A 22509-nucleotide genomic window follows, 5' to 3' on the forward strand; every position below is an offset into this window, starting at 1 on the left:
CAAGTTGAACTACTTGTGAGTTTAACTTACCTGTTGTTTATTTTTGTTTTGTGCTGTTATTTTTCCCACCCTTCCAATTCTACTTCCCCACACCTCCTTGTCCTTTCCTTCCGCTCAGGAAATGATGAAAACACACGGCAAGACACAAATCCCCGACTATGTACGGGGAACGTGTCATTTGAGCCAATATATTCTGATTCCTGATTCCTGATACGATTCCAAAGCTAGTTATTTATAATGGTGGAAATGTATATTACAAATCCAGTACGATTTGCACATACAGCCAAGAACTTAAGATGCTAAAATTTTTTTTTCGATAATGTATCAAATTTCGACGTTTCATGCATTTTAAAGACATTTGGCATCAAAAATAGAAATTGAATTTTGAAATTTTCCTTTCCTCTTCCTTTAGAGCATTTTTAGTTCCTACTAATATGGAATCAAGAACCGTCGTAGGTGGCCAATGTGGTCAAAGCAACCTTGGTTAGTCATTATTGATCTAGACTGACAAATCAAAGTAATTTTGCACCTATTTTGCATGCAGTACTGCATCATTTGGATAACATGGTAGTACCAGTTTATGCGGGATTTTTTTGTGTGATCGTACACTTCAACCCGTAACTCCGGAAACGGAAGTCCAGTCAATAAAAAAAATCAATAGTAGCCGATGGAAAGAAACCTTTCATTTGAGACTAAGTTTGTGCAAATCGGTTCAGCCATCTCTGAGAAACAGAGGTGAAATTCTTTTCCACATTCACACATACACACAGACATTTTCCGATCTCGGCGAACTGAGTCGAAGGGCACATGATACACGGCCCTCCAGGCTTTGGCCAGCCGCATTCAACATTCTTCCAAGTTATATATTCAGCCTTGAATATAAACTCACACAAAACGGGGAACGTAACGTGTGGTCATTGTAAATGCCAGCCACGATTTTTCAGACATTTTACGTAAAAAACACCTTTTCACTAAACTTTATCAAGCCTATTTAAAAAAATTGGTTGCATTTTTCTCACTGTGAAACGGGTGACCGAATGACGAGAAATTAAAATAGACCACGGCTTATACGTGTGACGAGCATCCTTCGCCATCAAATAGAAAGGACTACCAATGCAACAAAATTCGCCCTCGTCGATAGAATATTATCCAACAATCAGGGCACAATTAATGACTGCTTTCATAAAATCGATTATTTTCGTTATTTATAATAAATGTGCATTGTATGGAATTAGTAATATAATTGTTGTGAATATTTCCTATCAGGTAGTGCAAAAACTAGTTATTTCATTAAGTACAACGGTACTTATTGCACGGTGTGATTGGTAAAACAACTTTGTGCAAAAAATTCAGCATCTCCAAAACTTCAGGATGTGAAAAAATGGACTATCCCTTTTTATTTGCAACCAATTTCAAAATAATCCGTCGGGGGGTCTAGAGCAATTTTTTTTTATTGAAGATTTTTTTCGTTAAAACCTAGGCATTAAATTAGAACTAGTTCACATTTCTTCCCCTAGATGGTGCTTTAGACATTCGAACAACACTGAAAGTGAAAATCTGGTAGATAATTTAATTGGCTACAACTTTGTTAACAACTGGAAATTGATCTGAAATCATCCTAAAAAGTTGTTTAACATTTTGACTAAGTTATGTCTAAGATAGTTTAATAGGAGGCCTTGTGGTTTGTAAATCAATTTCCAAGCACTTAATTTAGTTGCCAAATAGTTGTGTGTAAATTAAGTTTTGCTTTTTTGTGTTTCGAATTCATCTCGTCAGTAACTAGCACCATCTGGGTGTCTAGTTAGACGATGCTTCTAAACTAGTACCCAAATTAGCACTAGTTAGACACAAAAAATCCCAAGCAGTTCACACGACATATGTGAACGCCTAAAGCCACATGTCCCGAGTGATGTCCCGGGAAGCAAATATAGCTCTGGTTTGCTGACGAGAAAGCGAAGACGAACTCTTGGCTTTTGGTTCAAGAAACCAAACGCCTGGTATTATGCAATAAAATTGGACTAAACCGTTTTGCGCGTTAAGGGCACAAGACCTAACTTGAATTAGGTTTTGCTTTTCTTGTGTTTCGAATTCATCTCGTCAGTAACTAGCACCATCTGGGTGTCTAGTTAGACGATGTATCTAAACTAGTACCCAAATTAGCACTAGTTAGACACAAAAAACTCGACATATGTGAACGCCTAAAGCCATATGTCGCGAGTGATGTCCCGGGAAGCAAATATAGCTCTGGTTTGCTGACGAGAAAGCGAAGACGAACTCGACACCCAGATGGTGCTAGTTACTGACGAGATGAATTCGAAACACAAAAAAGCAAAACTTAATTTAAGTTAGGAGTTGTGTGTAGTTTTGAAGTGCATTCAGAGCAATAGGGCACTATTGATATCTTTGAAATAAGGAGAGAGATAAGTGTGGACCAAACTTGTACGATATTAATGTTATTTACCAAGATGGGTGATTTTGCGTACAGAATTAACTTTTCTAATAACATATCTTTGACTCCTTTTCATTTTCCTCGCTTGATCTCGGGGATAACTATTGTATTCTTGAATTAATCTGCTGCACCATCGCCCCCTTCTCTTGTAAACCAAATTTGACTTAAATTCTACCATTTCGAATTCCACAAAGTCCATCAGACAATTCGTGGAATTGTAATATTTGACGAAATTCATTGCAACTTCTTCGCCGATAATTCTAATTGACCTACTCAAAGTTGAGATATTTGAAAGAGACAAAAAAAAATTTGGTTCAAATTTGCAAACTTTCCCGATAAATTCGCTTAAGACTATGCGAGAAATCGTCACTAAATAGACTTTTCTTACTGACCGAAGATGGTCCAGTGCGAAGTTTTCTTTATCGTTTGCTTTTGTGATCCATGTTGAACGAGTAACGATTTCGGAATCATTTCTCAAAGTGAATTATAACAGTTGATTTTGAAGCCCTTATCTTAGATTAAATAAATTCAAGAGTATAGAAGAAAAAGCTTGCTGCTATACACTCAGATGCATGAAAATATACGAATATACCCCAAAAAAAAATAATCTTGAACCCAAATACCAAAGATTTTTGTCCACTGTCCCTTATACTACGTTAATTTTGGAAAAGATAATCAAATTTCTTAAACAAGCGTTGCAATGAAATCCGCCAAATATTGCAATGGTGTCAAAAGTTTCATCGAGTTTGTTTAAATAGAACGTTTGAAGTTCATGACAAATTAATTTTATACGACGAAGCTGATAGAGAATCTGGAATTCTAATTTTCGACTTATGAGACTTCTCAAGCCCTCAAATTCCTCCACTATTCATTTAATCACAACTACTGGAAAATAAAATAAGTTCGTCGAAATTTACTAACAAACTACTATGCTGCCTGTGAAATTAACTTAGACATAACTTCGTCAAAACCTTAAACAACTTTTCTGGATGATTTCAGATCTCTTTTCAGTTGTTAATGAAGTTGTAGACAATTAAATTATCTATCAGATTCTCACATTCAGTGTTGTTCGAATGTCTAAAGCACCATCTAGGAGAAGAAATGTGAACTAGTTCTAATGTGAAACCTATGTTTCACAAAAAAAGTTGCACTAGAACCCCCGACGGATTCTTATCCTGAAGTTTCAGAGATGCTGAATTTTTTTTGCATAAAGTTGCTTTAAAGAGGCATCACTCACGTTAAAAAATCGGATAATATTCCGACCAAAATTTCCCCTATATTGAAACGTTATAGGTATTCTACATAAAAATTAGTTAACTCTAAAATATTGTAGATTATTAATGTATACTCGCTGCAGTTTTTCTATCTATCACGAAGTAAAATTAATGTGTACACTTTTCTGGACGCGACTTCTAGTAGGTTAAAGTATTGTACACTTACCCCAGTTTTTTCATCTCTCAATCGTAATCCATCGATAGTAACGTGTATCGTGATTCTCTGTTTGTGCTCTCCTGCAGCTCGGATAGCCATTTTAAGATCCTAAAAGAAAACATCTTTTTAAATATCCATTATTTCAATTTTTACCATTTTTTTTGTTAACCATTTTTGTTAACGACCTATTGAGTCAATTTGTCAACAGTTGTTACGGCATTAAATTAACAAGGGACTGGAAGGTGAAGTATATTTTTCAATATTTAGAGCCATAGTACTCAAGGGAGAGCAAGGAGTTGAAGGGAGAAAGTTTAGAAAAGCGTGGAAGGATCATATATGCAAGCTTAGAGCTCACCGGCGACTTAACCGAGGTCGGTTCCGACAGCATGAAGTAACAAGTTACTTTACGCTTGTCCGGACATGCCGTAGACTCAGGTGATTCACATTTCTAATGCCAAAAGACCCTGACTCCTACGGTAGCAGACAAAAGGTTAAGTCGCCGGTGAGCTCTAAGCTTGCATATATGATCCTTCCACGCTTTTCTAAACTTTCTCCCTTCAACTCCTTGCTCTTCCTTGAGTACTATGGCTCTAAATATTGAAAAATATACTTCACCTTCCAGTCCCTTGCTAATTAAATGCCGTAACAACTGTTGACCATTATTTCAACATGATCCTTTTCAATTGTGAGGCTACAATTGCAAGAACGACCAAACTTCAAGAGCTTGTTTTTATGTAAGTTTGTACCTGGACACTTTTTCTGTTAGAATATCCTAACATAAAAACCAAAAACCTCTTTTTTGAGTGTATCCTTCCTTGCACTGAACAATTGTGATATGATCCAATTATGTCGAAAATCATGACGAACTATCTTCGATTCAGATGAAACGTTCTACACTTTGTCTGGAGAAGCCTGTGTTTTAAGCAACCTTTTATATAGTTATTATTAAATTATTATTTCATCTTTACCAAATTGATGTTGTGCACATTGATCTACAGTTTTTGTATTTATCAAATCATATTTAATTCCCTGTCAGTTTTTTCATAACTCTTTTTTCTATGTTTTTATAATTTTATATATTCTTTAAAGTTATTTGTTGTGTTAAAACATGTTGTTTACGAGGAACCAAGCATATCTCTTAAAAAGAAAAAGATATTTCATCTTGTTCGCTTTGTACGTTTTGTTGTTCTGCTTGGTCTTCATTATAGTTTTTAAATGTATTTTTGTCGGACAAATAGCATGAATTTTAAACAATGTTTAAAGTTTTTGTTAGATTAAAGTGACCAGACGCCCCGGATTAGGCCAGGGTTTCAAGGTCAAGGTGCACCAGTTTATTCTGATTGCAGGGTGCCTTTTTCGACTTCTAATATGAGCCAGGTTATGAACCCTTACGAAAAGATTATCAGTCTTACACAAGTTGTGCGAATAGTTTGAAAACTCCGACAATAAAAGAAAAAAATCAAATCAATTCAATAAAATAGTTTGTCTAACGTAGAGTAACCAAACGTTTTCAGGACAAATGCGGTACGCGTTCAAGAAACCTATTATAGATAGGTTTCTTGAACGCGTTCCGCATTTGTCCTGAAAACGTTTGGTAACTTTATGCTGGAGAAACTATTTTATTGAATTTATTTGATTTTTTCTATTATTGTCGAAAATTTCCTGGCGTTTGTTTCAAAAAAACATAAATTCCCTGCAACTCATTCTCCGATAGCTTCGCTATACGAAGAACGGTTTAATAGCAGTGCACTATGTATGCAAAAAACATATTCGCAATAGTCTTGAGACAAAATGATCTGGCTGCCTCTGGAAAATTTGGAACTGAACAAAACTGCAAAATTTCTTTTCAATGGAAAATGTTAGAGTTTATGACCTGCTGCCTCAATTGTAGTTAGCTGAACCATGATGAGTTTGGGTAATCCTATATCCACATGTATAGCAACCATCAAATATGCAATCGTTGATGCTAAAGCGTGTCCTAACGATCCTAAGTTGATTGTGGTCCTACAAAATGGTTATGCTATACTTGTACTGCACGTTTGTTTTTCGATACCCTAGTAATTGGTCCACAAAACAACATTATTGCCCTAACGGCAGAGCGCCTGCATTGACCAGATTAAAGTGTTTTATTTACTGTATTTTTTTCATTGCGCGCGCGATTTGCTGTCTATCTGTCTTTCTTTCTAGTATTGTGACAAGATTTCAATTGGATCAATTTCATTTGAGCACTGCTATTCGCTTGATTGTCGAAGCCAGTGCCCGCATAGTGCGAGAGTACACTAGCATCACCAAACAGTGTCGCTAAAAATAGACCTACCTGCAGTGCCTCCTGACACATGCGATCTCCCCTGGCCTCCCCGACCTCCAGGATGCCAATCAGTTTGGCCTTGAAGCTCACTCCATCGCCGAAGAACCGTCCCGGTTCGTTCCGATCTACGAGAAAAGAAGAACAACAAGATAAGATGGACATCGTTAAGATAGGAAAAAAAATTCCAGATTTATTTTGCAAACATCCGAATTTCAAGAACAAAATGCCATACTTTTATACATGACGATCGTGTTTTCGGTCCAATCAACGCTAACTGAATTGAAATCTTTGTGTTACTTTGTGCAGCTTTTCAATTTGCGCATTCTGTTCAATCCAGCCTCAAGGGTACAAAATTACGTCTGCGGAATTACTTCCTTCGCGTCGTCGAGATTTACTGCTTCTTTTCGCATGAATTTAATCTACATCTGACAAACGAAACAGCTGTGTACGGTTTCGCAGTGTTGTATTTTCGAGTTGCGCCGCATTAAGTAGAATGAGTGCAGCAATACCAAGTTGCCGAACCATTCATATCATCCCGCAGTGCGTCGCCTTGTTTGCGCTTGATAGGGAGAATGACGATGACAATATACTGATGATCTCAGTAAGTACAGGAACTTGAAAATTCAATCAAACTACTGCTTGTATCATCACTGGCCTCCGTCCCACCGGGTGAGACAGAGGTTGAATGCCTCATTGAATATAAACGATACACAGCACTGGGCCTGAATCGGCTACATACAGCCCACTCGATAGTTTGTTTGGTGTAGCCAATGTATTCCCGAGCAGAATCAACTATTAATCACATCTTCGTTACACACATTGACTCACAATTGGACACAGTTCTGTACTAGTTCGACCGATTCCACTCTCTTAGCGGTGACGTTTGTATCACGAATGGCTAAGCTAATCACAGCAGAATCTTTTTCCTACAACAGTACTTTGAATGAATGTCTTGCAGTGTAGCGTTCATTCAGTGAAACTCACACAACTGACAAACTAACACGAATGAATCTACCATCCGTCAAATCAGGGTTCATTCATGTACTATATTCAAAAGCATTATAATGGAACAACCTAATCTACATGTGCAACGCACGGCTGTATTGAGCTTTACACTAGTGGTCGTTTTACTACAAGGACCTTCCGTTTCGCCTGAATGTACATATCGATTTGTTTTTGTGCTGCGTTTTGCCAATTCAGAAGTCTGGATGTAATTTACCGAGTCTTATTCAAAGTATAGAATTCTTTAAATAAACATTGTTAGGCTGTTTTAGGGAAGTTTGTGCGAACATTTGTGTTAGGGAACTGATTCTAGTTACAGTAAGATAAAATTGTGTCAAATCTTTTATGAGTCGATCACAAAATGATTCAGCTTGAACCTAATTATTGTTAGTGAAAAAGCATGTGTGTTTTTTAAAAATATTTTCCTTGATTCGGCATGTAAACAATTTTTTTCAAGGATTTTTTTTTGTTTTGACGGGAGTGCCAATACCTTTTTAAGACTTTTTTGGGGGTATCCAACGGGGAAAACAGATCGAAATAGTGAGTTGAACGAATGTAATTATGTCAAAAAATCAATTTTTTACTTAAAAAATGCCAAAATTCATTTCCTGGTGTATTTAAAAAAATATCTTGTAGCGCCATCTACATGGAATATAACTTTGGTGCAAGTATTAAAGATATCAAAACAAATAACGTTACCGAAGAAAGTTTTTTTGATGGAACGTCTCTGTCAAAAGATATAACTGATCTAGATCAGTTTCTACTTATCTAGATCAAAACAAAAATAACGCTCATTTCCTTCCTGGATACTTTGCTAAATACACTAATTCTCCAGGATACATACCCAGGTCGCTAGAGGTTTTGATCGTCAAAAGTAAAGTCGTCAATGTGCGACCTATGGATCCAGTTTTTACAGAAATTTCTAACCCTTTGTGCAATTGTTGGGAACCGAATGCAAGTGGTCTACGTGCAAGGCAATCGATTTTCCAACCGTCTGCTGTACAGTTTTCCATTTAAGAGTTTAGATCTACTTGGGTTTCAAAAAAATTGGGTATATTCGAGATTTTTTATTTCATCATTGTGATAGTTTTTTGTGATAGGGGAACCCGGGGCTATTCGGATCTACCTAAGCAAATCTCGTGGATAGATGTGAAAAAAATTACCGGTCAATGGTCCTAATTGTTAGTTTGAAACCTCCAGTGCTGGGAAAATCATAATAAAAAAAAATCAAACCGCAATCATGGTTGATAATTATCGCATATGATTTTTTCGAAAATTCTCACTGCCGATAAAATCATGCCGTGATCACTCTCTTAACTATCAAAAGATCATCTCACAAAAATCACTACCGGTTTTTTCTTGCCCTCTATCAGTGGTGATTTTGATCTGTGGTTGAATTTGATAATTGAGAGGGTGATCCCGGCATGATTCTATCTGCAGCGAGCAATCCGGAAAAATCACAAGTGAGCATTATCAGCCATGATTGCGATTTGATTTAATTCTTGGATCAATGATCATTATCTATTTTCGAAAATTATGGATATGTTAGGGGTGTCAATGAGCCAAGCTGAAATTTTTTTCAACTTTTTGGGAAAGTGTTTTATATTGAAGGGCAAGTTGAGGGCTGTTGAAAATCAATAGTTTTGGACATTTCCAATGCACAAGGGAGTCCGCCGATGTGTCAAAATGGAATTTTTTTTCAACTTTTTGGGAAAGTGTTTTTTATTGAAGGGCAAGTTGAGGGCTGTTGAAAATCAATAGTTTTGAACATTTTCAATGCACGGGGGGTCCGCCGATGCATCAAAATGGAATTTTTTTCAACTTTTTGGGAAAGTGTTTTATATTGAAGGGCAAGTTGAGGGCTGTTGAAAATCAATAGTTTTGGACATTTTCAATGCACAAGGGAGTCCGCCGATGTGTCAAAATGGAGTTTTTTTCAACTTTTTGGGAAAGTGTTTTATATTGAAGGGTAAGTTGAGGGCTGTTGAAAATCAATAGTTTTAAACATTTTCAATGCACAGGGGGGTTCGCCGATGCATCAAAATGGAATTTTTTTCAACTTTTTGGGAAAGCGTTTTATATTGAAAGGCAAGTTGAGGGCTGTTGAAAATCAATAGTTTTGAACATTTTCAATGCACAGGGGGGTCCGCCGATGCATCAAAATGGAATTTTTTTCAACTTTTTGGGAAAGTGTTTTATATTGAAGGGCAAGTTGAGGGCTGTTGAAAATCAATAGTTTTGGACATTTTCAATGCACAAGGGAGTCCGCAGATGTGTCAAAATGGAATTTTTTTCAACATTTTGGGAAAGTGTTTTATATTGAAGGGCAAGTTGAGGGCCCGAAAAGTTGAAAAAAATCAATTTTAACGCATCGGCGGACCTGCTGTGCATTGAAACTGTCCAAAACTATTGATTTTCAACTACCAACAACTTGTCCTTCAATATAAAACACAGTGCCATGAAATTTCAAAATCAGTTACCTATTTCTGCTTGCATTTACCGAAACCGACATTCAGATTCAACGCCTCCCTCATTCATTCACTTTCCAACTGACTGAAATTTCATGCAGAATCGAATGCTTGAGTGCAGAGGAAATATAAATTCATTCACCAACAAAAGCATTCATTTGTTATTATGTCGACAGTTTGAAGTCAGAAGTTAGCATCTTCTATATTTTCGAGCATAAGTGAACTGCGTAATCTATATTTGGTGCACTTTTGATCAATAATCCCTCTCAAAGCTAGCATAGAAATAAAATTCACTTTGCTTCTGAAACCGAACATGTCCGTACCTGAAAGCGCTGCGTCGGGAGAACGAATGACGATGGAAACGAACTAAAAATTTCATTCATCGCTGCGGGCATGAATTGAATTTTGTTTTCTTTCAAGTTCATGCAGCGATGTCAGTTTTTTTAAGCTCTGATAAAACACTTTCCCGAAAAGTTGAAAAAATTCAATTTTAACACATCGGCGGACCCCCTTGTCATTGAAAATGTTCAAAACTATTAATTTTCAACTACCAACAACTTGTCCTTCAATATAAAACACTTTCCCGAAAAGTTGAAAAAAATCAATTTTAACGCATCGGCGGACCCCCCTGTGCATTGAAAATGTCCAAAACTATTGATTTTCAACTACCAACAACTTGTCCTTCAATATAAAACACTTTCCCGAAAAGCTGAAATCGTTAGCATTTGGATTATTTTGCATCCCTACATGTGTGCTGGATCGCTCTCACTCCCAAAATCATTTGGCTAAATCATCATCATAAGGAGTTTCTTACAATAATCATGTACAATACCATCAACCCCGATTTTGCATCTTTTCTATCATACCTGATTTTCTCAACTTCATAATCCTGATAAAAAAAATCATAATCAAGCCGTGATCACAGGCGGTGATTTTGTTGCAATGATTTTTTGCTAGCACATTATCGCTTCAGAGAAAATCACTAGCGATTTTTTATGGTTGTGATCATAGCACAGCATGATCAGCAGTGATAATTATCACTGATGATTTTTGATTTTTGGTGATTTTCCCAGCACTGGAAACCTCAGTTATTTTTTGGTGCCATAAAAGGTTCATTTGCACTACTCCATGGCAGCGCTAGGCGACGATTTGCAAAACTCTAGGGGAATTGTGGGAAAAACCGACACCCCACAACATTTCCTAGAAATCAAATTTTTATTCATTTCATAATGATACATTATTATTAGTACGTTTATTTAGGGCATTTGAAGAAAAATTAAATTTACGTTAGTACGCCGAATGTCATCAAAATAAACAAAACATACGACAGCAGCGTTCTTACTCGTCTGAATGTTAAATTTCGTTGGTAGATTTTAAGGTTTTAACCGAACAAAAGTTTTTCAAATCACCACATTTTTCACATACCTATTATTATCGGCCTGTCCTATGATCAACTAGGTGCATTGAAGACGATTTTGAGAAATTCAATATTTGTAATTGCTTTTATAAAAAAATGTGCGCTGTTGGGGTAAAACCGACACCCTATGGTTAGGGTAAAACCGACACGCTGTTAAGATGGTTGTGTATTAGACCGGCAACAATTTCGACTTTTTTCGGAAAACTGTTAAATCGAACGGTAAATGACTCCACACACCATTTGTCAAATATGAGCTTTTTCCGAAAACTTTAGTTCACACACAAGAGTTTTCAAGTTTGTATGTGAAAATATATGAAACATAGGCAATAGAAACAACAAATACAGTAAAAAAGGCCAGTATCATCTTGTGCAGCCCATAATCCACAGATATATAGATTATGGTGTAAGGATCAATTTGGAGTCTTCGGCACCGATTTACAGTAAATAGATATTCTCATATAAAGTTATGTGTTGCCTCTCTTTCTCGTACATGCTTAGAATAGGAAATTTCAAAAAAAAAATCGGTTGGTTTTCAAAGTTAAATAACTTTGTCGGAAAAACTCCAATCAATATGCAACCTTCAACAAAGCTGTTTGTTAAAAAATAAGCTATGCGACCATAAGTTTTGAGGGTATGCAGAGTTACTGTGGAATTTTTTATTTTATTTTAAGTTTTTACTTCCGAGTTTCCCTATATATTACCATGGAAACTTGAACCCTCTTGTGAGTGAGCTAGAGTTATCGAAGATAGCTTACATTTTGCATATGACTTGTGCATCCAGTTACCATTTGAATTAGCAGTGTTCCCAAAAAAGTCAAAATTGTTGCTGGTCTATTGTGTATACTTGCGATTCATTTCAAAATACTGGGGATCTTTGTGACACTTCAATTAGCCTATTAGAACACTATAGTATTAGCAGAAATACACAGAAATACTTTTATTGTGTTTATTTCTTGTAAGTCTCTTTAAAAATAAAAAATTGGATTTTTTGCTTATCTGATTCTATCGAAGCTTTTGCTATTTCTACAAAAAGCTCATCAAATCGAATTTCTAGTGTTCTCTTGGTTTGTCATAGACGAACTTTATCACAATGAGACAATGATCTTATGTATACCCCAATAGATCGTTGATGATCAGAGTCCGAAAAATCAAATCTGAAAAAGATAGTTTTACTAAGAAGTGTGTGTGTGTGTCACTTATAAGTGAATGAATCCAATTAGCAGAACGTAGAAAGTTTGCAAATCTTCTCTTACGAAATAAAATGACACTGGAGGTTGCAATGATGTACGCAAGGATTATTTGGAAATACTCATGTCAATAAATAATCCTATAGCATAAAATACTCTTATTTATAGTACTACGCTTTCGAACTTTCTTCCCCTCACTACATGATGAAGCAATAAAAAGCACATATTTGCATCATACATACTCACACTTTATTAATCACGCATATATCTCATTTTTAATAAAGATAAAGATTTTGATAAAGTGGAGAGAAAATAAATTAAAGGAGATGTCGATCTTACCCTATAGGGTGTCGGTTTTACCCGCAGTGCCTACAAAAAGTCATTTTGTTTTCCAAGTTTTATAACCAATAATTTTTAATGAAATTAATTTTTTGAAGCGCTAAAAAAATTAAGTCTTGTTAAGAATTTTCTGAAGAGGAATTCTGCATAAAAACTATAATTTTATTGGTTTTCTAGCAACTTAGAAAAATTGTTAAGCTTAAGGTGTCGGTTTTAACCATAATTCCCCTACTTTGTTCCATCCTTTTACAATGTACAGTATTTACAATTCTGACCTCCCTACGGGGCAATTCAGACCGCCAATGGAATTATTTTTACCTATGAAATATTTATTAGAAAAACTGCTTAAGAAACAAAAAAATGCGTTAGAAAAACTTAATCCGGTTAGTCACAGCTGTCGATTGGCGCATCATGTATTTTCTTTGCTGTGGCGTGTGCAATGGGGTGCGTAACCGCAAGCTACTGAACGGTGATTGACGGAATAGGTGGTCCGAAAAGCCCCGTACGTTTTTTCTGAAATTTTTGAATTTTGACTTAGAATGTTAGTTTTTTTGCCTAAAAAATTGAAATATACACGGAAAAAAATTGTTCCCAAAATAGTGAATAAAGTGCCATGAATTCTGGAACAATCACGTTTTTACGTTATGAAAACTGGACCATGGACAAAACTCACGTGTTTTATCATTATGTTCAATTTCTTTTCAGTAACGCCCGCATAACGCTTTTATTAAAGGAAATATTTGGTTTTGTTTTGTGAACTTCAGTTACGGTTTTCGCCAAGTCATTTCTAATTCGATTTACAGTACGTGAATTAGTTCACAACTTTTTGAACATTATTCTTACAACCAAAGGCTGGCTCATAATGTTTTTCATAGATATAGGAACCCTAGTTCACAAAATCAAAATATTCTGGATGTTCTCGTGATCTATTTCACGTAATTCTGAATTTTATTCATGAATCCATTCAATCCTCGTGAACTAATTCACGATATAAGCCATGATTCAATATCCGTGCTCGTGAAATAGTACACAAAATCATCAAATACTATTCATGTATTTGTGAACTGGTTCATGATTCCTAACATATTAGTCACGATCCAATGCTTGTGAAATAGTTCACGAAATCACCAAATATTATTCATGTATTCGTGAACTGGTTCATGATTCCTAGCACATGATTTACAATCTATTTTACGTACTGGTGATATTTAGAAGTTATCCCTAATCATTTACAATTTCATGCAATAGCAATGAAAGTTTCACGTGAACTCTTCACAAAATTTGGAGTATTATTCGTGAAATCATTTTTGTTACATGCACTTCTTCATGAAATGCCCAACTGCTAGCGACCAACAATAGGTACGAGCAGTAGATATAAAAAAACTATTAGAACGTCGAACATCGTTATTCATTTGATAAGGTTCTCTATGTTGTCTGGACAGAAAACGAAAACTGAGAACCCCAAATAGTGTGCGTGATATAGGTCACAGAACAGGATATCGCGAATCAGTCACATTTTTATGATCCAGTTGATATTGTCACGTTATTCCCAGTAAAAACCGATAATAACTAAAAAAATAATAGATTACGATAAGGCGAAGAGAATTTACGAATACCATGATGAAAGCGCTGATATCATGAACATTTGTCACATTATTTTTCGTGTCAAATTTGAAGGTAAGTTTTAAAATTATATATCACTATAACATGAACAGAAGTTACAAAAATCGTGACTAAGATCCTGAAATCATGAAAGCAAATTACATAACTCGTGACAAAAATATCTAAAATCGTGACTAAGATCCTGAAATCATAAACATGAATCATTCTACTCATGACTAAAATATCACGATAACGTGAACAGAAATTACAAAAATCGCGACTAAGATCCTGAAATCATGAACTATACTCCCGCTAGTCTGACAGAGTAATCTGATGGTAAACTCATGAATAAAATAGCACTTAAGCTCTTGAAATCATGAACAACGTTTGACTGTCGGCTATGTATTCCCAAATCATGAACAAGGATCACAACAAAAACTTAGCATGTCCAGGGAACACAAACAGTAACCCAACATAACATTCTAATTTATATATTCGGGGCGAACTAGTTTTTTGAAAACACAAATAGTTTCATGAATACGAGGTTTATTATTCATAACTTGAGGAACTTGGTCACGGTTTTCGTGAATCGTTCAGTTCACGAAATCGTGACCATTTCTTCATTAATTTATGAACGGATTTTTTTCCGTGTACTCAAAATAAAAATTCCTTCGTTCACGAAGAAGTGATTGTGATATGAAATGAAAGGGTGAAAATTTCAAATCTATCGGTTTAGTATGTACCGAATAATTGTTGTCAGCGCGAAGCCGTTTTCGAAAAAACGCGATTTTGAGATGGTTGCGTTTTAAGTTTCGAGTCAATATTGTGCAATGCTAGAATGAGTAATATTCGACCTACATAGAGTTATCTATTCCGAGGCCATACTGACTATCTTCTAAGGTCACTGTAATGTCCTTTTGATGGTAACGTCGTGCCATTCTCGCTCTTTAGTAGTCTCTAGCATCGTCCTCCTTTGCGAGAAACTAGTGGGCATTAGAACCACAAAATGCCCCTAATGCATGAACAATCTTCAAATCTGCAACATTCTCTTCGTTGAAAATACAAGCGGAAGTAAAATATGCGATTTCGACTGATTATAAATCTCATTATTATTCTGCGTGAAACCGCCAAGACATTTTGCAAGTAATTTACTACTACTTATTACTACTAGATCATTAATGCACTTACACTAATGTACATTCTGACGAACGTGATCTCCGGAACGAACGTGCATTCGGTGCGCTTTCCAAATATTTGCGCATTTAGTCTTTTGGGGGAAACCCGTTTATAAATTCATGAAAAATAATCACGATTTCGTAAAGCTAATCGTTTACGAAAATCGTGACCAAGCTTCTGATATCAAGAATACTAAATCTCGAATTAATGGAACTATTTTTAGATCCCTATTCCACCTCCCCCCCCCCCCCCTCCCCGAATTTTTATTTGTGGTAGTTTAATTCATAATTTGAAGATCAGTATATATTTGGCTCTAATGGAACGTTCCCAGTTTATAGTATTGGTGTCTCATGATTTTCATATTATCTCTTCGCGTTACCGTTATATGTTTTTCTCGAGCTTACCATCGGTTTTTTACGCGGAGTAACGTGACAGTATGAACAGTATCATGAAAATATCACCAATTGGCGGTGTCTTATAGTTTTGTGAATTGTTTCACGAATTGTGACTCAGTATTGTATTGTTGGCGCTCGATTATCTTTCTCCCTGCAAAATGAGCCTAGAGGCCGTGTGGTATCAGGCGGGTTGAAGTGAATCAGCCGAGAATCGATCCACTAGGTCCTGCTCGTAGGTTGTATGAGGCGACTGAAAACAGGAGAACCTAAGTCATGTGTATGATTGAGCCGAAAATTTAGTGGCTTGTGGAGCTAAAATATGCTTTTCGTTCACTGAGTATCATGAGTCTTGCCCTTGCTGTGTCAAACAACCTGGACAACTTCACATATCATGAGATACAAATGATGGTCGTATCTCTAATACCCATTACGTGGTTCGCTAAAGGCGAATTTTAACCAACCTTTTTAGTGCCTTTTTAGTTGATGTACAATTATTTCTGGTGGTGAAATGTGTAATGGCTGATACACAAATTATGAACCCATTCTGCCTGGTGAAGAATGAAAAGCTTCCATAGCTTTTGTTCAAGTGCCGTATCTCCATAAATAAAACATCTATGTTAGAAAGCTACTAACTTCGTATTCGTAGTTTTCATCAAAAATGGCATGATAAATTCACGAGAAATGCCTCGTGCATGTATATGTACTTGCGAATAGTACTATTGACACATGTTTTATATGTAACCTATACGTCTATTGTTCGGCATATTTGTCACATAATGAGTCATCGCTCTCTGATACTTTCAAAAGGGTTGATCATACTGTCCCAAGTAGCAATTTTTATTTCGGTAACCACTTAATGAACAGTTTGCAACAAAGCTGAGACGGTTAAAAGAGACTAAAAGAGCCGCTCTGAAGAAGTACTCCAAGTTTGGGGGCTACGTGCTGCGACAACACTACGTTCATGTTAACCAAGTCTATAAAAAGACATCGAAGCGTTGCCATGCCGATTACTTGCGAAACGTGCAACGTAAGTTGAAGTCCGAACCTAAAACATTCTGGAAGCATGTAAACGAACAAAGAAAGGAATCCGGGTTGCCTTCAACGATGAGCTATGGAGGACATATGAGCTCTAGTTTACAGGAGATCTGCCAACTATTCTCTGAAAAGTTCGCGAGTGTTTTCTCCAACGAGAAACTGACACCGACCCAGGCTTCACGCGCGGCTCTCAATGTACCTCAATCATACCAGTCTTTGAACTCTATCAATATCGACAATAATATGGTACAACTGGCGATTAGCAAAATGAAGGCTTCAACCTCGGCAGGCCCAGATGGTATACCAACTATTATTCTAAAAAAATACTGTGCCGGTCTAATTGAACCTCTTTGTCATCTGTTTCAATTGTCGCTAACAACCGGAGTATTTCCCGAACTCTGGAAATCCTCCTTCATGTTTCCAGTTCACAAAAAAGGTGATAAAAAGGTAGTTGACAACTACCGTGGTATTACAACGCTAAGCGCAGTTCCTAAGCTGTTTGAAATGGCTGTGTTGGAACCCATCTTCAGCCGCTACAAACAGTATATCTCCGAGACTCAGCATGGATTTATGCCGAAACGTTCAACATCTACGAATCTTCTGTCGTTCACAACATATGTTACAGATGCCATGTCGGTCGGCCTTCAAATTGACGTTATCTACATGGACCTTTCAGCTGCTTTTAACAAGATAAATCACGCTATTGCAGTGGCAAAATTGGATAGACTTGGCTTTGGTACTAATATTCTCCGTTGGATGCAATCGTATCTCAGTGATCGTCGTCTAGCAGTCAAGATAGGTGATTGTGTATCCGAAGAGTTCTTTGCTTCATCTGGTATTCCGCAAGGCAGCCATCTCGGTCCATTGATTTTTCTTCTTTATTTCAACGACGTCAACTTTTGTTTAGAAGGACCACGGTTGTCTTTCGCCGACGACCTCAAGTTATACCATAGAATCCGGAATACCGATGATGCAGCTTTCCTTCAACGCCAACTGGTAACCTTTGCGGAATGGTGCGAGATCAACAGAATGACCCGAAACCCCAAGAAATGTACGGTCATTACGTTCTTGAGAAAAAAACGCCAATTCGATTCGATTACTGTCTAGCTGAATCCACAATTGACAGAGCGAATTGCGTCAAAGATCTCGGAGTTTTTCTCGAAGAACAACTGACGTTTAAACAGCATATCAGCTATATTGTCGCAAAGGCATCACGCTGTTTGGGGTTCATAATGAGAATATCTAAGGACTTTTCAGATATTTACTGCTTGAAACCTCTCTACTGCTCACTCGTTCGATCAACTCTGGAATATTGTTCAGTTGTGTGGAACCCTCATTATCTCAACGGTGTCCATCGAATTGAGACAGTACAGCGCAGATTTGTTCGGTTTGCCCTTCGTCGATTGCCTTGGAGCAACCCTCACCAGCTGCCAAGTTATGAAAGCCGGGGTCTGCTTATTGGACTCGATACATTGCAAGTGCGGCGGGATCTATTCCGTGCTATGACGATTTCGGATATTTTGCAAAATCGAATTGACTGCCCCGAGCTTCTCAGTGCGATAAACATGAATGTTCGCCCTCGCGCCCTTCGCAATAATTTATTCCGCCGATTACCTCTTCGCCTGACTAACTATGGAGTAAATGGTGCCATCATTGGTTTGCAGTGGACCTTCAACAGAGTGTCATCCGAGTTCGATCTTCACATTCCACCTAGCAGATTACAATTTGACTTTTTAAATAGATTAAGAAATTATCATTGGGACCACACTGTGTCTGTTGATATTAATTAATTATAAATAAATAAATAAATAAATAAATAAATAAAAATGTATGGATTGTTTGTTGCAAACTGACCGTGAAGTTGTTGCCGTAGCAAAAATTGCTATTTGGAATGGTAGAAATGGATTTCCACTTATAATTAATCACATAATTTGGGCTAGCTCAGATATCAATTTGAGAGCCCTGAATTAACGGATTACTATATGGCAGGGACAAAGTGTTAAATGTAACTCTCTATTCCGGCGGTATTATGCATGAGCTGGCAAACTGGTCATAAGTACCTCGTCTTTGATAATATAAGCGTCTTGCTAGATACTTTCACATATTCCAAATCTACGAACATTCCAATTCTTAGTTCCAAATCTACGAACTGGGATCTCTACGAAGAGAGCTTGGCGATTAGGCTTCACGTGTATTTTTCAACATTTGAGTCTCCAAGTGACTTGAATGAAGTCGTCGATAAAACACACTAACTGATAGTAGCAATGTACCAAGAGGCTTGTTCGAGTGATACATGATTCTAGAGAAACCTCTTGGTGGAATGCCACACGGGTCATTTAATTTGGTCTGCAAAGCTTATAGAAATTCCCTTCGACCCTCTGAGCGAAAGATTTCCATGTCAGTTCAATTAGAACTTCTAATTATGAATACTCGTCTAACGAAGATGAAGGACTCAGCTGTAATTTATTGAAACACACTTTACGGGCCGTCACTGACGAGACTATATATTCTGATCAACAAAGACTGCCAGGTAAGTCTGATTCTTCGGCTCGTAGAATTGTGACAAGCGAATCGATCAAATGGGTGCTTGAAAGTCTTGCCCGTATAAATCCCTGAGAAATGATAGAATCATTCCAGTTATACCTCAACGAGGATATGATCACTTCAAACATATGTTGAAAAAAGTTTTAACTCTCGCAACAGGAGGACATTCTATTTACGTGACTGGAAATAATACTTATGAAGAGGCAAAGAGCTTTAGATGGGTCAGTCTGACCGCCTTTCTACTCAAATCAGGGGAACATTCAATCGGGGATGTTAGTTTTGGGTGACCACACGCTTTTTTTTTTTATTTCGAATATAGAGGTTTTAATCTTAAGGTCATTCGCCTCTTCGGGTTAGAAAAATCTCTTATGAAATTTTTTTAACCCTATGTGCGGGGTCGGGAACCGAACCCAGGTGCACTGCGTACAAGGCAATCGATTTACCAACTACGCTACGCCCTCCCCCACAATGTTCTCTTTAATATGTTTTACTTCACATTGAAGGGGCTTTTAACCACGTGTCAATTGAATCTATTTCGGAATTTTTATATACCACGGGATACACGGAATGGTTAGCAACCGACATCTGTGCTCATCATTATGTAAGATTAGGAAACTGAGTGTCGAGTGTCGAGAGCGTTCACACAAAAACTTTTCTTTCGCATGTGAGTCCGAAAATGTCAAAGATATAGTTTTTTCAATGACAACTGCAGTACTGACGGTCATTAAGGCAGCCTAGAAGAATTCTAGGATCTCCTGGCGTGAGTTGACCAAAAGATTCACTTTGGTGAACAGTACAGTTCGAACTATATGTAGGAACATTTTCGGTCCTACCATCCAAACAGGACGCTGAAACAAAACCTGGTTACCGAAAACCGTGCAAGGAAGCTATACGAGCAAGTTCTTGCAAAATATAACAGATGTATTTTAATATACAATGTAACTTATTTAAAAAGGTCTTTGGACAAATTATTTTACTAAAGGTAAGATGGATGATCCGGTTTTTTTTTTATTTTCGCACATAGATTTGCTTACGATATTGCCATTGCCATTTAATCTCCAGAAAGTCCCGTAAAGTTCTGATCCAACTTATCCAGATACTGTTCCTGCCGTTATGTCATAGAATAATATAAGCAGAATAGTGTCCATTTTATTGGAATAGTATACAACAAATTCGACTTAACATTTTAGGCAAATCTCAAGAGTAAATTAATGAAATATGCCAAACCATCGTTTTTGCAAATTGTGGAACTTTGCAATCATTTTTCTGAATCCAGTCAAAGGTTTCAATGTGAGTGTGTGATTTTTTGTCACTTCTCTCACTTTCCATCTTCGATAATTTTTGAGCATGTTAATGGAATTTTAATCATTGAATGAATAATCCAGTTCGATTCTCTTTATATCAGAACGACACGCCCAGCACTGTTCTAGTTTTGAAACCTTCTTTAGAGACTATTCGGCTTGTTGCCTGCGACCACTTCGAAACAAATTGGCTTCAAATCTAATTTTCATTTCATTAGCTCCTTCGGCTTTCCTACTAAATAGTTCAGTGCGCGGTGTTAATCATCACGATAAATGTAATATAATATATTATTCTAACATTTTATTTGGCATAAATTTAGGTTAAATACTTACACTTCAGCGGACTGGTCTTCTTCCTGAGTGTCTGCATTTTTCTATATTTTTGGTATACTAAACTATTGGTATCTATTCTGAACGATTTTTATTCAGCCATTGCAGCAGAAAAATAATATCATATAACTTTCTAGTGTGTTTTAATTTTTTCCTTCATCATCACTCATCACATAGTTCTTGCTGCAGACTATAAAAGGACTGAACTGCAAAGTGGGTTTCGTATCAGTTGAACTTAATTTTAGTTATATCACCAGGATATTGTTAAACTTGTGCCATTTTTTCCTCACTTGGATTATCTCAGAAAGCGACATTTTTCCGTTTTAATAGACAATGAAAAACTACCGTACGATTCCGAATCTTGTAAATGTGTAGTATGCATAGAATATCAGTTAGTTATTCAAGTATGCTCTAGTTCACATCTACTGCAAACATTTCCTCCCGGTTCTGGTTCCAAAATCTCGCTCATTCTTTATCGAAACATGAAATTATCGATCTTAAGCGCTGTAGTACAACCGGGCAACACTTTACTGCAGACTTTTGAAATATACTCCGCACTGATGCGAACTCTGGTTAGATTATTTAAAACCTATTCCATACAGAAATTTGAAAGGTTGACAAATGGAATATATTTTTGAAACCAGCAGAAAAAATGTAGGTTCGTCCTCGTACATGCAATTTCTCTATCTATCAACTGAACTGTGTTTCTTCGGCTGCCACCAACTAACGCCGACGACCGGGCTATGGTCACGACGACGATGATGGTCGGTGGTGACGACACTGACGATGATGTGATGGTTACCGGTATGTTCAAATATCGATTTTTCCAACACTTCACCCAATACAAGGATTTTGAAAATCTTCACGTATTCTCCGTTTCTCATAGTTTGGGGTATTTTTTTTTGGTTACGACGCATAACCAACTACGTTTGTCGCCTGTTGAAGTGTTTCAATTTAATATACGACGATAGGGAAATTATCACTGTGCTCACAAAAATTCTAACCCGACACAGCGAATCACACCATTAGCCCACTTTGTCAGCCAGACAATTTTCACATCCACAATATCTACGAGCAGGTGTAACTTTTCCGGGAAACTTCATTTCCGTTCCACCCGATGACCATCCGTTATGAGTTTTTTCGCTAATCAGCCGCTACCACGCCCGTCCAAATACCTCTTCGGAAGATTTTCAACTAGCCGTCAAAATAACCACCTCTGCCATTTTCATTGAATATTTTCACCTTCGAGATACGCGCGCGCTGCACCCTATCGTATCGCATGCGATTGATCGTGTGCGTGAATTTCAGTGTGTACTGGTGTGGAAATGTGGAAAGAATTTTCATTCGAACGATACAGGACACCGTCGGAAAAACATGCAGTGCCAGTTGACAGAAGGGTGAATACTTTGCTCCTACCAAAGATTTCATCCGATGAATTGCAAACAATGCAGTAGCTTTGGGAAAACAACCACCCACGCGCTGTCTCTGGATGAATATGCCAAAGGATGAACAAAGCAAATGGGTT

At 37.0% G+C, this 22509-nt stretch overlaps 1 protein-coding gene across 8 annotated transcripts in view; it reads right to left on the reverse strand.

The window, feature by feature from the left end:
* The window catches only part of LOC131691939 (protein disabled), a 42549-nt gene extending 20271 nt beyond the window's left edge, over positions 1 to 22278 (reverse strand). For 2 of the 8 annotated variants that reach the window (XM_058978715.1, XM_058978709.1), the window contains exons 1-4: positions 22160 to 22273; positions 20988 to 21190; positions 6198 to 6313; positions 3890 to 3988 (exon numbers count right to left, since the gene is read on the reverse strand). In XM_058978715.1, coding sequence (XP_058834698.1) covers positions 3890 to 3988; positions 6198 to 6313; positions 20988 to 21024 — 252 coding nt within the window. In that variant the 5' untranslated portion in view covers positions 21025 to 21190; positions 22160 to 22273. Of the gene's footprint in view, positions 1 to 3889; positions 3989 to 6197; positions 6314 to 6420; positions 7090 to 20987; positions 21191 to 21786 lie in introns of those variants that run through there. The other 6 variants (XM_058978714.1, XM_058978713.1, XM_058978712.1 and 3 more) reach the window with 6 other exon arrangements.
* Between the last annotated feature and the right edge of the window lie 231 nt (positions 22279 to 22509).

The sequence above is a fragment of the Topomyia yanbarensis genome, chromosome 3 (assembly GCF_030247195.1).
Source record: "Topomyia yanbarensis strain Yona2022 chromosome 3, ASM3024719v1, whole genome shotgun sequence".
NCBI classification, from domain to species: Eukaryota; Metazoa; Arthropoda; class Insecta; order Diptera; family Culicidae; genus Topomyia; species Topomyia yanbarensis.